General features: G+C 41.3%; 1 protein-coding gene across 1 annotated transcript in view; it reads right to left on the bottom strand.

The window, feature by feature from the left end:
* The window catches only part of TTC27 (tetratricopeptide repeat domain 27), an 89,853-nt gene that overhangs the window by 30,993 nt on the left and 41,117 nt on the right, over positions 1 to 17,743 (bottom strand). The window contains exons 11-12 of the mRNA XM_033144485.1: positions 9,267 to 9,362; positions 7,351 to 7,473 (exon numbers count right to left, since the gene is read on the bottom strand). Of these exons, the coding sequence (XP_033000376.1) occupies positions 7,351 to 7,473; positions 9,267 to 9,362 (219 nt within the window). The remainder of the gene's footprint in view (positions 1 to 7,350; positions 7,474 to 9,266; positions 9,363 to 17,743) is intronic.

Raw genomic sequence — 17,743 nt, 5'->3', positions numbered from 1 at the left:
AAATGTCAGCATGCACAATACTCTTTAGCAGTACTGGCTTCAGATTTTGAGGGCCCCTGGGCAGGCTGACTTCAGTGGGTTCCCCAAAGCACTGACTGACCACCCCTCACGCCTCTGATCCAGAATGCTATACAACAGGGGTTGTCAATCAATGTGCCACGGCACCCTGGGGTGCCTTGAATGATGGTCAGGGTGCTGTGGCAACACTGGCCTCTGTCCCTCTTCCCTTCCCTTCCTCCTCTGATGCCCTCGTGTCTCTGCCTCCCCAAGGTTTGCACACAGCTGTTTAGTGCAGCAGCCCTGGCTATAAGCTTCACAGGCGAATGTTGCGTCTGAGAGGCAGCTCTCTTTAGGGCGGAGGGTTGGGGAGGAAGCTCAGAGACTGAAGTGGTAGTGGCTGCTTCCCAGAGGCCTCCCAAGAAGAGGGGACACGCCACAAGGGAGGGTGTTTGAAAAGGGGTGAGGGGTTGCCAGCTCTGCAGGCAAAGGGTGACACAACTGGGCTCCTGAGCCCCACAGGGGTGCCACAAAAAGAATGTAGATGTTCAAGTGAGCAGTGGACTAAAAAAGGTTTAAAACCTCTGCTATACAATTTGGCACCTGGGCCTATATCCTGCTTCCCTATAAGTTCTACTGAATTCATGCAATATTTGTTGTCATTAGGGAGATGGATTTAGAACTGTGTCCATTCTGAAACATATTTTGCAACCAAGAGCAATGCAGATGGGGGGGGGAGAGGAGAGGACTTGTTACGTTTGCAAGAAAAATACAAGACTGAATCAAATCAAATCAAAGGTAAAAATGGCATGATTGCTGCAAAGCCTGCTTGTCAAGAATTATTAAGGCTGCACAATAAGTTTTCTAAAGGAACAAGAAACAGCTTGAGTTAGAGAGCAGCCACAGTGAGGCAGTTAAAGAGCCAGGCAATTCTTTCTTCCCCCCTCTCTTTGAAGCAACAGTGTGAATAAACATCTCTGAGGTGAAAAGTGCACAGCGACCTGCTCCTTTTCCTCATCCTTGCATAAGACTCTCTCAAATCCAGGTCACTGAGTGGTAGTGCCTAGTACTGTATGCTAGATGTGCAGGCCAGCCATTCAGTAATATTAAACATCCTAGTTCACAAAATTGTACCTCTGAGCAGGCCTGGACTAAATCTGTAGTGAATTATTCTTTTTCCAATCTGAAGTGGAGGGGTGCAGTTCAGTGATATGCCTAGCTTCAAACCCTGGAAACTCCAAGTAAAAGATGATGCAAGACTGAGTTAAGCCAAGCAAACACAAGACCTAATTCTTAAGCCTAGTGATGACCTCAAGGTGACAATACTACTTTGTCACCATCATATCTACTCAGTGGTGTCCAATGGAGTCTCCCCCCCCACCCCACTATTCAAGGTCTTCTCTAGTTTGGTCTGCAGAGTGATGTAAAGAAGTGTCCCAGTAGTCTGTTGCAACTTCTTCTTTGGCGATCACTTGTAGCCGAGTAAGATTGTCTTCCATAAACACAGTTTTAACAATGAGTCCGTAAGTGACCGTGGAGGCCAATTCTGGATCCACATGTCCTTCCACAGTGCGGACATTGGTTTCTGGGTGGGAGTTGATCACGGTGTGGATTTGCCAAGCGTGCCTTCCTCTTAGCACGTTTCTCCCTTGCGTCCTGAGTTCGAGTGTCTTCAAAGCCCTTGACACCATTGGTAAAGGCTGTTCTCCAACTGGAGCGCTCGCTGGCCAGTGTTTCCCAGTTGTCAGTGTTTATACTACATTTTTTAGATTTGCCTTGAGACAGTCTTTAAACCTCTTTTGTTGACCACCAGCATTACGCTTTCCATTTTTAAGTTCGGAATAGAGTAGTTGCTTTGGAAGATGATCATCAGGCATCTGCACAACATGACCAGCCCAACAAAGCTGATGTTGAAGAATCATTGCTCCAATACTGGTGATCTTTGCTTCTTCCAGCACACTGATATTAGTTCGCCTGTCTTCCTAAGTGATGTGTACATTTTTTCGGAGATACCGTTGATGGAATCTTTCAAGGAGTTGGAGATGGTGTTTATAAGTGGTCCATGTTTCACAAGCATATAGTAAGGCTGGTAGTACAATATCTTTGTAAACAAGCATTTTTGTTTCCCTGCGAATGTCCCGGTCCTCAAACACTCTGCACTTCAATTGGGAGAAAGCCACACTCGCAGAGCTCAGGTGATGCTGGATTTCGTCATCAATGTTGACCCTTGTGGAAAGATAACTGCCTAGGTACAAGAAGTGATCGACGTTTTCCAACGTTACGCCATTGAGTTGGATTTGTGGTGCTGCAGAGGGGTTATTTTGTACTTGTTGGTGCAGCACTTTGGTTTTTTGGATGTTGAGTGATAGGCCAAGCTTTTCGTAAGCTTCTGCAAAGATATTTAGGATGGTTTGGAGGTCATCCTCTGAGCATGCACACACTACATTGTCATCAGCATACTGAAGCTGTATGACAGAAGTTATGGTAACCTTACTCTTTGCTTTCGGCCTGCTCAGATTGAAGAGCTTTCCATCTGTTCGATATCTGCTTTCTACTCTGGTGGGGAGCTTCCCTTTGACCAAGTGTAGGATCATGGCAACTGAATGAATGAATAGAGTTGGGGCAATAACACAACCCTGTTTAACACCTGATCCCACTGTGAATGGTTCACTTTGAGAGCCATTGTTATCTGCGATTGTTGCTGTCATATTATCATGGAGGAGCCAAATCATGTTTACAAATTTATCTGGGCAGCCAATTTTCAGAAGGACAGTCCACAGGGCATTACGATTTACAGTGTCAAAAGTCTTAGTCAGGTCAATAAACGCCATATACAGGGGTTGGTTTTGCTCTCTGCATTTTTCCTGAAGCTGTTGAGCAGTGGAAATCATGTCCACTGTCCCTCTAGAAAGCTGAAAACCATTTTGGGATTCAGGAAGGGATACCTCGGATATTGTTAAGAGACTGCTTGCTAAGATCCTTGCAATAACTTTGCCGGCCGCAGCTATTATAGAGATGCCTTGATAGCTTCCACAATCAGTCCTGTCACCTTTTTTAAAGAGATTGATAATTTTGGCATCCCTAAAGTCTGCTGGGATCTCTTCTCTTTCCCAGTCCCCCCCCCCCCCGATGAGCTTGTGAAGTTGTTGTGTTAGTTCAATTCCGCCCACTTTGAAGATTTCGGCAGGTATCCCATCAGGTCCATTGGCTTTGTTGTTTTTCATTTTTCATCTCTAACTTGGTTTTGCTGAATTTGTGAGAGGACCTTAGCAGCTACGGGGGAGTTGCAGTTAAGGAGATGTTGGTAATGTTCTTTCCAGCGCAGTGCAATAGCTTCTTTATCTTTTAGAAGTGTGATGCCATCTGTTGAGGGTAGGGGGCATATGCCATGATTTATTGGCCCATAGATGGTCTTTGTGGCTTTAAAGAAACTCTGTGCGTCATGAGTGTCGGCGAAGTGCTAGATCTCTTGAGCTTTTTTAATCCACCAGGTGTTTTTTAGTTCTCTGGTTCTTCTTTGAACCTCAGCCTTAGCGTTGGCATAGCACTTATTTGCTAGGCATTTGGGGGATAAAGTTGCTCATATCCGCCTAAACTCGTATGCCACTAATTTTACTGTTAAGTCTTTGGATGTGTCCAGTACAGTGTTTTGCCCTGTTTTATATATCAAGTTCCACTCGTGGAGGCCTGATGATGTGGACGAGATCTTGGTGGGGTGAGGCTATCACTCATTTGCATAACCCTTGCCTTTTTTGTCTTCTAACATTCAGCAGCACTGGAATGACAAGCAGAGTCCAGGAAATAATTAATGCCTCCTTGTGAGAAGCAATTAGGAGACTGCTCCTAAAAGATTTTAACACCCATGCCACGCCCGGTTGATCATAAATATCTACTTTTGAGGAATGTTAACTGGATGGTTGCTGTGCAACTGCAGACACCATTGTTTTCAGTACCAGAACTGAGGTGAACTCAGAGACCTCTCAAACAAAAGCCCACTCCTGCTTTCTTCATTTCAGCAGACTAATTTACTTGGAAAAAGTAATTTTGCTGTTGCTATTATTAAACCATTGGAAGTCAGAAACCCTTGCTGATCTACTGCAAATCACCCAGAGGTCTACCAGCAGATCCCAAAGTACCTTCTCCCTACCATACAGTATCAGTAATAAATGCATGTTGCCTACTATGTCTACATTACTGACTTTTTGTAATCTCCTGGCCACCAAATTATTCCAAGGAAACAATGCTGGAATCCTACCATGGTCATGTACTGATCTTGTCCAAATATTTCCCTCTTATTTTTTTCTGCTTAGTGACATGCTGCTTTTTATAGAAAGTTGTTTTTATAAGTTGGTTTGAGTTCATTTTTTGAAAGAAGTGACTAATAAATAAAACAAATAAAAACAAAATAAAATACTACTTTGACCACTGGAAAAACAATTTATAGAAGAATCACAACTTTACATAATGGTGATAGCTATCTGTTTGGTTTTTAAAAGGAAAATAATGAACTTTTAACAGAAGCTCTTCATTTCAAAAAGCTCTTCTGACTAAGCACAAATTAAATTGCCCCTAAAGCTTACAGATAAAGAGCTCCCAGTTGTGTTTCACACAGAACTTGAAGCCTTGTTTCCAGTATTCTAAAGTCTTATCGCAGAATTAGCTGAATGTATTTTCAAAAATTTACGCAATTGCCAATTATGAAATATTTTAATCCAGATGCCTTCCTTATCCACTCCCCAAATACTGTTTTCCTATCTCTTGACACAAATGGAAAATATTGGCATAAACTTTTCTTCTTGATAGAATTCTCATATTGCTCTGGCACAAGCAAGGAGCCCAACAGAATTTGGCACCAAGACACATATTTGTTCATTTTGTAATTACCAGATTAAGATATTTACTCAGAAGAATATGCAAAGCATGGGAGAAGTTCCACATTATTTATATCACAAGTTTGAGCTGCAATCCTAATACCATTTACCTGGGAGTAAGCCCCATTGAATCTAGTAGGGTATAGGGTTAGGATTGCACTGTTACCGATATTTCCACCCAAAATCCTTCAATCTATTGTTTAACTACAGCCTCTACACCTAAACTACAACTAAATATCTATGGACAGGGGAAGATGAAGCGAAGATACTGGAATATGTATTTCTGAAAAATGAAAATCACAACAGAGTCTAATGTTCTAGTCTCTGCAAGTATAACTTCCTTTTAAATAGTCTTGCTGAAGAACTGCTATTGCCTTTATGACACAAGTTGTAAGGAAATTCATGAAAATATGTAATTATTAGCTTATAAAAGAATGACCCTCCACACACACACACACACACACACACTCTAGAGCACCAGTAATTCCAAACACTAGACACAGTATGCTGGGTATACTGGACATTTGTCAAGACACAGAACCAACAAGATGTCTGAGAAACCCAATGTCTGAAAAATTAAAACACACACTAGTCAGTCTACATATCCAGCTGTTAGGGAAGCAAATATGTGGATACAGATGGCAATTAATAAATGTAGACACTGGATGGTTTCCCCAGAACATCCTGTCTGGTTTCCAAGCTCATGCATTTTTTTGGAATTCACACTAAGAAATGCTTTTCTGTGATGTTTTACAGAGCAGGATTGCTGTTTCTGGGCCAAAATTCATGAACATCCCCCTCCTCATATGTGGTGTGTGTGTGTGTGTGTGTGTGTGTGTGTGTGTAGGGAGAGATGACCTAAAATCCATGCAACAACATCAACATAAATTTTAAGCAAAATAAAAAAAAATCCTTCCAGCAGCACCTTAGAGACCAACTAAGTTGTTATTGGTATGAGCTTTCGTGTGCATGCACACGAAAGCTCATACCAATAACAAACTTAGTTGGTCTCTAAGGTGCTACTGGAAGGAATTTTTTTATTTTGTCTTGACTACAGCAGACCAACACGGCTACCTACCTGTAACTATAAATTTTAAGGTTCTGTTTCCCCAGACTTCATTGCCCCCATACAGAAAATCCAGAGACTAAGAATGCAACATAGTGGGTTTCCCAGATGCCCTAAGGGCTACTCAGCACAGCATAGACTAGCTGGTTGGAAAGCGGCAGTGAGAGAAACATTGTGCTTAAGAAGCTAGCGGGCCACTGTATATACTCAAGGTTTCTGGAATTCCTGCATTAGAGACAACTTTGTTACAGGAAAGCTTGGTTCAATTGGAACTCTGCATGCATCCCAGAATTGTTTGTCTGTTTTGGCTCTGCTGCGAGCAATGAGTGAAACACCACTTCCCCCCTCTCTTTCTCTTCAGCATTTCCCCATTTGTCTTTTCTATGAACAAACGGCTGATGTAGACATCAAGATTGAGGTTACAGAATTCTGAGGTGGAAGAATGAACTAGCCCTTGGGGGTGCCATTTAAAAAAATGCTCTTCTATGTAAGTTGCCAGCAAATACATGAAGGAGACAGATTCCAATACAGCTCCCTTCCTTTGGGCTGGTTTATTATTGGTGTGGATTTTTACCCTCACACAAATTAAAGAATAGAATCCTCCACCAGTGGTGGTCTGAAATGGAACAGCCTGTTCAGTTCTTCACCTCAGTTCTCTGCCACCTCATTCTGTTGTTTTCATAGGCAATACTTGTGTTGTTGGAAGTTAGATTAGCCTTGCCGCCTCAACCAGTTCCTTTTGTATGCCAGACTTGACCCTGTGGGAAGGGGATACTTGAAGAAGTGGAAAGACATGGGTGGCTTTGATACTAAGCATTCTTTCAATTTCTAGGGAGGATCTTGAACAGTAGCCCTGGGACCATGGGAGGAAGGAAGAGGAGAAGAAAGCATAAGAGAAAGAAGGTCACAGGCGAGAAAGTCAGGAACCCCAAAACCTCTAATCAGAGAGACCAGAAGGAAGTCCTTTGCCTCTCTGTCATTTTGTAGAGTTTTTACAATGAGTTTTCGCAATGACAAATATCATCCGACCTGGCTCATTTGCTTCAGCTATCTGGAATTGCCTCCCACTCATTCATTCATGCTCTCTGTTTACAAGAACACTGTGGTACAGATCTTGGCTCAAGTCAGTAGTTGCACTTCATGATCTTCTGGTACTTTTCAATTCTGGGATTCTAGGGAAGACCTTTCATGCAAGTCCATCACATTAGTCTTTGTAGTAGTATATAAATACTGTTCGGAATAATTTTATAAAAAATTTATGGGAAGCAGTTTTCCTTCTTATAATGACCCTTACCACATGTTCCATTGAAAAGAAGTTGCTTCCTGCAGGGCGCTGATGTACACGTACTTGTGTATGTATGCAACTCTGGGGTGCATTATGTATAAACACAGTGAACATAAGTAGATGTACTCTACCTTTCCATGCTGTCCTGCTCTTTCATAGCAGATAACTACATCCTCCCACATTTCAAGCTTTTCAAAGATCTGCAGAGCTGAACTGGTACATCCAAGGTCAAATAGTAAGCTTGCAAGCTGCCGCTGCAAAGCAAGATATTGAAAGATTCAAATCCAGAATTTCCCCCTAGAAAACCATTTAGCAGAATATACATAAGGTGGAAAATAATTTAAAGTGTTTCAAGTTGAGCTTAGAAGGGCATGGGAATTCTAAAAAAACACGTCTTTAATATACGATAGCTAAAAGAAATCAAGCATAAAAATCTACTGAGTTAGCACTGATAATATTTTAAAATTAACACAAGCAGAGATTAGGCATAGGTCTTACAATCTTAATTCACTAAGAACTAAATCATAAACACAGCCAGCAGCTCCCTCCCCTCCACAGTATTTCTCTATACTTTGGTCTCCAGCTGTTTCTGGACTACAACTCCCATCATCTCTAGCTAGCAGGACCAGTGGTTGGGGATGATGGAGCTACCAGATGTGGGATACAACTCCCACCTGCTGCAGCCAGCATGGCCAACTGTCAGGAATGATGGAAGGCATAGTTCAGTAACATCTGTAGGGCAACAGGTTCCCTACTTCTCTTCTAGACTGCGCTTTGATAATGGAATTGCATGGAGAAATGTCCCTATGAGCCAAAGTTGCTGCACAGATGACCAGCAACCATTCCCATAGTTGAGACTGTGGCTGGCCATTGTTGACTTCCTCTGCCTTGAGTCTGAGTCATACTGACACTTCTCTGTATGCAGTTGGGTTAAGGTGTAACACTGACTGCTGGGAATTGTATCAGCATGTTACCTACCGCCTTGTAGATCAGTCACTTTCATTTAAACTACCTCCCGTTGACAGTGAGAAGCAACAGAGTTGACTGGGGACTTAACCAGGATCAAGCAAAAGCTGAGGGCAAATAGGTAGGAAACAGGCAGGCTGACAAGATAGGATTCAGGGAAATAGAAACAAACAAAAGAATGGGTGAGATGTTGGAACGCAGCCAAGGAGCCCTAAGTGTGAAATAATGACAAATGCATCGCAAGTCTCTTCCCGTTTCCTTTTACAGGGGTTTCTGGGAGTGAAAGAGAGAGAGGAAAGTAGCTTGTGGCCTCAGGTGACCTTGCATTCTACAAAAGGCCAGGCTGGAGGAGGTACGATTCCTGACATATGTATGATTTACATGTAGTAGTTCTTAGGTTAAGTATGGGAGAAATGTATGAAATGGGCAGTGCTACTTAGGAAAATATTGCAACCACTGTAAATAATAAATCACCAATATACCTCTCAGTAGGACTCAGAATATTGGTTTGGCCAGAAAAGCTACAAATTAAAACCACACAGTTTTTTTGTGAACTGGAAGCTTAAAAAGGAGGGAGGTCCTAGGGGGAAATGTTAAAATGGTTTCAACGGTGTCAGAGAAATACAAACACATTGCAAATCTAAGTTAGAAGTTGGAAGAAGTCTGTTGACCACAGTATCTTAACTACTAAGCTGGATTTTAAAGCTCTAAATTTGTGGTTATGTGTGTCCCCACTGATAATATGTTAAGACAGTTTAAAAGAGGGGAGGGGGGAAGACAGTTTAAATTTTTTCCTGGATCATGACTTATTGAACATTCATGAAAGTATTATTCTTTAAGCTAAATCATTATGTTTGGGAAGGGAGAAGAGATTGTTAACAAACAATACTGGAGGAGAAATCAAAAGCTGGGGAAAATATATTCTAAACGGAGAGAAATCTGTAACATTCTTCATGTTAACAAAACAAGCAATCATTTCCCCAGTGCAATATCTCAGCTGGGGCATTTCAAAAATGAAATGCTTAAAAATCGAATGTAATGTGAATTCTAACTAAAACATTATGCACCAGCTATTCTGTACCTGGATAGCCCAATGTGGAGGAACTTGGCAACTGTAAAATAGTTTCATACGTTCACAAATTGATGTTTTCTTGTCTTCAAATTGGTCTGCAAGAGCCTGAGAATACAAAACACTATGTATATAAATGGAACTTTAACAGTATTTACGAGTCTGTCTAGGACGGAAACAAAACTACAACAGCACAGCTCTTAAGGCTGCCATTCTAAGCACTCAAACAAGGAAGTAAGTCCCATTGGACACAGTACACTGGAAAAATGAATGGGATGGTATTGTAAACGTCAACATTCCATAAAATTTATGAAATAAACCGCTTCATACACAGGAAGAGAGCCAAAGCTGAAGAGCTTGTAGTCTCAGTGGTCAGCAAAGGAGGCAATAGCAACAGGAGATAACAGAAGAGCAACACAGCTATCACGGCCCATCACATAAACCACTGATGGACTCCACATTAAAATTTCATTTAACAAAGCACACCTCTCTCATTTTTTTAGATTTCCATGCTTCACATTTGAGGCGAACTTTATAATCGTACTAGTTCTACTTGGTGATGCTATCTCATGTTCCTACTCAAAGTTGGCTGCTGCACTAGCTAATAAAGACAGGAGTGTTTCAATTTTACAGTTTTAGAGAATGTGGTTTTTGCTATGGACACACTAGTCCCATTCAGAAGTAATTCTCATACATTGATTCAAGGTGTGAGTGGGGCTGTGCCAACGAGCCCCACCTCTGACTTCATGCACACTGACTTGCCCACTGTCGAATGCCTATGCGTTCGGTATAAACGTTTGCAGCGCAGGAGGCTTCATGAATACATGAAGTGTATTTATAGAGGTGCTGAGGATCAAGATCCCAACTTCAAGCTGAGACTTGATGCCTATGTTCATCCACGAGGGGACAAGGAGATAGTTCCCATTTATTACCTGAAAACGACTTTTTGATTCTGTCAGCATTTCTCACTTTACCACTGTGAAGCCCTATTTAGAAGTATACACAAAGGCATTATCACCCACTAATGTTGGTGCCAGGAGTGGGTCAAATCAGCATGCATGACTGAAAGTTGGGCTAGTTGGTGAGGCTCTACTCCATTCCCTGCTAATGTGTTGAAACACAGAAACTTTACTTCTGAATAGGACTTAGTGTTCAAGTGTGTAAATCGAAGATGAATCGAAGAAAGGCAAGAGGTGTCATGCATTCTAAGTTCCCGGAGGTGGGAAGATAGTCTGTTCTACACAGGGCTGCATTTTTCTGGAAAAACCAGGTCTGTACCTTGGGAGTACTCCTGGATCAAACGTTGTCATTGAAGGATCAGGTGGCCTTAGTAGCTAGGAGCACTTATTTCCAATCCAGACTGGTCCCTTTTAGACTTGGCCACTGTACTCCAAATTCTGTTAGCATCTAGATTAAAATATTGCAATGCTTCAACTTGTCCAAATTCAACAGCCAGATTACTGGCTGGGGTTCTATTCAGAAATCATATAATACCATGTTAAAACAGCTGCACTGGCTGCCAGTTTGTTTCCAGGCACAATTCAAGGTGCTTACATTAGTGTTTAAAGCCCTAAACAACTTAGGCCCCAAATATGTGAAAGACAACTTATTCCCTACAGACCCTCATATTTAGGGGCACACCCATGGGAGCTGGAGAGGGGGGGAAAGTTCCATTGTCCAAGTGGAAATCCTTAGTGCTGCTTTGGATACAAGCCATTCACTACCAGTTCAAACCCCCTAAGTGTATAAATGAGCATTTTGCCCTAACGTGCATTAATTTACATTTGTTTACATTCACTTGCATCTGCTATTGTAATGCCCATTTGCAGTGTTTAGAGAGATCCTTTCCGAGCTCCTTGCAATGCATTTTTGTTTTAACCACCCTAAACAATTTGGTGTCATCAGAAAACTTGACCACCTCACTGCTCACCTCTAGCTCTACGTAATTTATGAGCAAGTTGAAAAGCACAGGTCCCAATACAGATCATGGTTGCATGGATCCTGGCCTCAGATTTGCTGTACCAGCATTATGTATTTTGAGTACACCATCAACTGGCTTTCAAATATATATATGTCTAAAGATAGCAGGGTGACTTTCAGAAGTAAAAAAAAAAAACACACAGCAGATATCACCAACACTATTAAAAGATTATAATTCAGGCCTAAACACTTTTAAAAGGAATGCATGAACCACAATTCTCAAAATATATATAGCCTTAACAGAGCCAACTGAAACATTCTTGTGTGTGCTGTGTAACTTTAAATATCTTTATTGCCATAAACAAATATCCACCTCATGAAGGCAATCACACGTTTTTGCTAGTCATTAATCAGCTATCTGATCAGAGAAGATAGCTAATAAATTATAGCAGCAGATTGATTATATTCATTCATCCGACACCAGTATACTGTACGGTATCTATGGTTACAGCTCAACTGCAGAGTGTGGATAAGCCTTATTTTGATTTCCAGCCTCAAAACACACCAATCCACTTACATAAAAGGGTCATTTTAAACAATACTTTTAAGGCTCTTCTTTGCCATATTTCAGAAATTGATGATTCACTGTTTTTATAGAGAAAACAGTGAAATAATTGTTTGGATCAGAGTGCCACTCACAGAAATAGGTAACTTAGTAAGGGGGCATTAGGCTCTTGACGTACATCAGAAAACCCCACAAGCATCAGTTGCTGGCTTGTATCTCACACCTACGATTTCAAAATAGGAGAACGTGAGTGAAGAAAGGATACTTTGAGCGGTTGACACTCTAGACCAGGGGTCAGCAACCTTTTTTCAGCTGTGGGCTGGTCCACTGTCCCTCAGACCTTGTGGGGGCCCAGACTATATTTTTTTGGGGGGAATGAACGAATTCCTACGCCCCACAAATAACCCAGAGATGCATTTTAAATAAAAGGACTCATTCTACTCGTGTAAAAACACGCTGTCTGTGGGCCGGATTTAGAAGGCGATTGGGCTGGATCTGGCCCCTGGGCCTTAGGTTGCCTACCCCTGCTTTAGACTCCCAAGAAGACACTTGCTACACCGAGAAAGGTAATGAGTGATGCCCCATTGATTGCCAGACAATGTGTCAATGACTACTAGCTAAAGCTGTGTCAGAGCATTCAACTTGCTGCTGACACTGGCAACACTCACAAAATGTACCAAGGCATGAGGAAAGGATCAACAGTCAGGAAAACCGCACTGCTGAAAAGCTTGTTGGGAGGGATAATCACAGACCATAGCAAGCAGATGAAGCAATGTGCAGAGCACTATCAAGAACTGTATTTGCAGGGAAACATGGTCCTTGACACAGCAATCAACAGAATCCAGAGTCTGCTTGTCTTGGAAGAGCTGGGTGTCCCTCCCTCCTTGACAAGCTGAAGAACGCCATCAACTCTCAGGCATGTGGTAAAGCTCCAGGACAGGATGGAATCCCAACATTAAGTGCTGAAAGCTGGCTTCAATTCCTCCCTCATGACAAAATTCCTCCCTCTTGCATTGTTGGGAACCAAGGATCTCTGTAGCACCGAAGTGACCTCTCTGAGGCGGAAGCGTGAACAGTGCGTATGGAGGTCCTGGGCTGCCTGGACAAGACCCTCCCTTTCAGCCTCGCTGATGTGGTCCATGGGAAGGGAAAGCAATATGTTTTGTACCAGCTTGGCTGCAGAAGTTGCCGGAAAGAGGCATGTATATAAAACACAATCCTAGATCAAAACGATGCAGGAAATTGGTGGTGAAGTTGCCAAGAACTAGAGCATCAACCCTATGCACCAGAAAAATATATGGAAGCATGAACGACATGTGTTGAATAAACTTTCAGGTTGAAAATAAGGCAAACTGGGATTTCACACAACACATGTATAAAGGAACATTCTTAAGAAGTATGATAGGAATGATAGAATGTTTTATTTTACCAACATGAGCATAGCTGTCAACTTTTCCCTTTTCTTGCGAGGAATCCTAATAAGGGAATTTCCCTTTAAAAAAAGGGAAAAGTTGACAGCTATGAACATGGGTGATATGACCTCATGGAATGGCTACTGGGTAAGAATCCTGGTTCCTCATTTGGAGTAGCCCTGCTTCAGCCTACTGAAATATTAGTTTTAGGCTATTTTCTTGTAATGCATAAACCTGTTCAATCTTCACCCAGGCACCATATATGTTAAATTAAATATTTGCACCCTGTATCTTGCATAAGATTTTGTTTCTTTCCTACCTCTCTGTGGTCACAAAAATGTAAAAGGCAAGGAACAGATTCTGCTTTTAACACTGTAAAGCAAGAAGATAGGGAAAACAGCGTCATGGATTATGTGCTGTCTAATCAATTTATTTTAAGTTCCAATACTGTGACGCTATTTAGCTACACAAGGAATTTACTTAGATTTAGCCAGCTTAAAAGCCACATTATCTGGCTCCTCAGATGAAATTTTGGTCCGGGTAACTAAAAACAGCTTTAGGAAAATAACATTGGAGGAATGGATGGACTATTACAAAACTAACAATGTCGTTTGCAAAACCAAGTATCAACTGTATTTTGCCTCTTCTGCAGTTAATACATTGCGACACATGCAAGCAAATGGAGATTAAAGGCTCCTTTGCTAAAAATGAATGTAATAGACCAGAGGTGTCACTGCAACATACAGATGAAGTACTTTCAAGGGTGTTGTGGGAGCTACAGATCTCATACAGATAAGTATGTCAGCAAGCTGAGAATAATAATCCCTTGTAGATAACTGGACCATGAATTCCTAATAATGCAATTGATTTTTTTAAAAAAACTCTAATTTTGTATGCATCCAGAGAAATGTAGCTTCATTTCACTGATTGCTTCAAGGCTTCTGATTTGAATTTAGTGCAAATACTATCCAGGGCACACAGAGTTTAACAATATAGAATTTTGCATATAAGTAGGTGCAGAACGATCTTCTTTCCATAACCATGAATAAGGTACGTAATTCTATTCCAGTTGGTACTTCTCTGAGCTGCCAAAAATTTAATCTCTGTGGTCACTAAAAGAAGAAGAGGCTCTCAAAGATGCAAAATGAACTGGAGTGCTTGAGGTTCGGTGCCCTCCCCAACCACCAACTTGTAGCATTGACACAGGACACTACAGTGGGGCTAGGAAGAGAAGCAACAGGCAATCAAACAAGCAAACAAGCAATCTGGCAATCTGGATTTTAATGTGTGGAGACTCTGGGCATACAGATGTTCCTATGCTTGTCAAAGGGAAAGTATTGAGACAATACATGCGTGGATTTTGGCAAAAGGAAATTCTGTTTTTACAATCCAACAGGATTCTTTTATTTTGCTTCCAACATGGCTCCCTAGCCCAGGTCTTTCATTTGTGGGAGCATCTCACCCCCACCCCCCACCCCCACCGCCAATCCCTGGTATGTAAATGGATTAAGGTTAGTGTGCTAGATAGGGTAATTTCTTCACCCCATCTTCTAGGCTCCCTTTTCCCTCTCCACAAGGGAAAACACACATTTGATTAGGAAATAAAGCTTTGAACTTTCTGATCTGCTTGTTTATCCTAGTATTGTTGTTGTTGTTGTTGTTGCAAATTTCTTATACTCTGCCCATCTGACTGAGTTGCTCCGGCCACTTTGGGTGGCTTCCAACAAAATTACAGGAAAAACAAGCAGCAGCAGCAACAACAACAACAACAACAACAACAACAACAACAACAAACACTGAAAGCTTCCTGAAACAGGGCTGCCTTCAGATGCCTACGAAAAACTATATAGCTGTCTAACTCTTTGACATCTGCCGGGTGGGCAGTCCACAGGGTGGAGGCGACTACTGAAAAGGTCTTCTGTCTGGTTCCCTGTAGTTTCACTTCTCTTGCAAAGAAAGAAACCTGGCTGGGTGCATCTCAAGCCTGATCAGCTTGTTACACACACACACACACACACACACACACACACACACACACACACCAAGGTTGTTTCAAGTTCACTTTCCAGTTCTACCTCAAACTGGGTTGTGACAGCATGCCGTGCCTGGAAACACCATAGGGGTGGAAGCGGCTACACTGGATCCAGCTAACAATGCGGAGAGTGAAAAATTGGGGCCAATAATGACCTGCTAAATACAGATAAGGCATCAAGAAATATGTGGGTGCATGTCAGTACTTACACCAGTCCTCATACAGGAAGTTGTAGTGACATTTCAAGGAAATGTTGATGGAGCACAGAAAATAATTCAGCTTTCCAATTCAAACCCCTCCTACATTCCTCTGTATTAAATCACAGGCAAGTTGCATATGGTACATTATTTGGGATCTTGTCTGTTGATGTTACACTGCTCCTATTTTGAAACATTACTTAAAGCTCTTCACTTTAAAAAAAGCAATGGATTCCTGAGGTCACAAGGAAACATTTAGCATAACTGGCCGACCCCAGAGGTCCTCTAATCAAGGCAGTCAGGGGGAAGAAAAGACATAACCAGACTTAAAAATTCACTGGAGGCCAAAATATTGAATTTTTCTGGCTCTCCCCCAATGAAATGGAATAACAATATGATAAGAGGGAGGATACGACCGCACAATGCTATTTTGTTAATGGGTGGGATCTAATTCCTGGCTGATAACATGTGGATACAATAGAAAAGATGATGAAAACTGCATAGAATAGATCACACAATCGCTTTATGAAAGTTAAAAAATGTATCTCATTCTCTTACCAGCACATGCATCTATTAGAATGAAAAATCTCTAAAATCCCCAAATAACTTATTTTGATTAATATTAAAATCAATCATTTTCTTACAAACATTTAAAGAAAGCCAAACTTCACCATCTGCTCCTTCCTGTCCCGGTTAAATCTCTGCATTTTAATGCGGTACTTTAATACTTAAGTGATAAAATTCTGCATCAAGCATCAAACACAATTGGTATTCCTACATCTGGTGTTGGGCAGGGAGAACCACCTTTCTCTAATTAACAGGGGAGGATGTAAGACACTGTGTGCTGTTGACAACTATTATTACAGACAGGGTGACTCATACACAACGCCAATGTCATCCAACATTAAGAGACCCTAACATTCTGCAGGTATGGCAAGGTGAACAAAACACAGGCTTTCCAAACCAGCAAAGGTTATGCATGTTGCCTGCATAAGAGACTACAATTGGAATTAATTAAGAAAGACCTCTGTTCTTCCTATGAGCATGAGTGACTTGCTTCCTGGTTTTTGAGTGGGGGGGGGGGTTGGGGGAGGTCACCTGGTTGCATCCTCACCATTCATTCTTCCATACAGCTATGGCATTTAGTATGCAAACTAAATTTAACTGGGACCTTCCTCCAAAAGGTCACCACATGGTATTCCATAAATCAGATGAGATAATGCTATCTGCTGCTTTCACAGTGATGTTTTATGAAAAGAGCATTGCTGAAATCCATTAAGCTACAGGGCTGAATTGCACGGACCACCTACTAGGAAAATGGTAATAGGTATGAGATGAAGCCAGAAAACATTTTAAACACTGCATGCTAAGCTGTGGGGGTGGGGAGAGACTGTCTGGTTAGGTGAGCTTTCCTACGGAGTTGTATTAACTTCAACCAACTTTGAACTCAATAACAGAGAGACATGCAAAATATACTCATGGCCAATGATAAAATACTTCTGAAAACAAAATGGAAATGTGCACCAGTATGCAGCTTTTGGCTTAAACAAAGAGAATTAAACAAAATCAAAAAGCCTACCTATTTATTTTAAACAAGATAGGCAAAACAACATGTACTGGAAGTCTAACTCAACCTTTTTATCATGTCAGGAACTGCAATTTGCTGAGTGCAAGAGAGGATCAGGCTGGGATGGTTTAAATCACGGCAATGTATAAATCACTGAGGCAACTGATTTCAATTGAGAAACGCAATTTAAATAATTCTGAAATGCATATATTAACTGAAAGAGCAATATCATGAATGTTGTTTGGTGCTATTAACCAGGGAAATGTAATCGTTTACCACTATCTGGAATTTATATAACCTAAAGCAAAATTATAAAACTCTGGCCATAAAATCAACATTTATTAGCACTGCAGAATTCTATCTTCTGAGAGATTTCTGGATCCTATGAACACTTATTTGGATGCAAGTCCTATTAAGCAAAATGGGGATTTACTTCCAATTAAAAATGCATAGGATCAGACTGTAAACAAATGTCTAGACCTTTTCAGAAGCAATGACTGATAGTTAAGGGGCAAAATAGTGTTTCTTAAATCAGAGAATCGTAGAACTGTAGAGTTGGAAGGGACCACAAGAGTCATCTAGTCCAATCCCTGCAATGCAGGAATCTTTTACCCAACATGGGGCTCGAACCCATGACCCCACTATCCAATTTAACAGAGTGCTTCCATGGTGTAGTATTTTGAGATGGTTTTTTTTATTGTTGTGATCTTTTTTCTTTTTCTTTTTAGATGTAACTCTGGGAACTTAAGGTGAAGGGCAGTTAACAAATATAATAAATTAATAACAATGTCTAATT

This window comes from Lacerta agilis, chromosome 3 (assembly GCF_009819535.1).
Source record: "Lacerta agilis isolate rLacAgi1 chromosome 3, rLacAgi1.pri, whole genome shotgun sequence".
Lineage (NCBI taxonomy): Eukaryota > Metazoa > Chordata > Lepidosauria > Squamata > Lacertidae > Lacerta > Lacerta agilis.
Note: the sequence above shows the minus strand (reverse complement) of the source record. Positions and strands in the feature narration are given on the sequence as shown.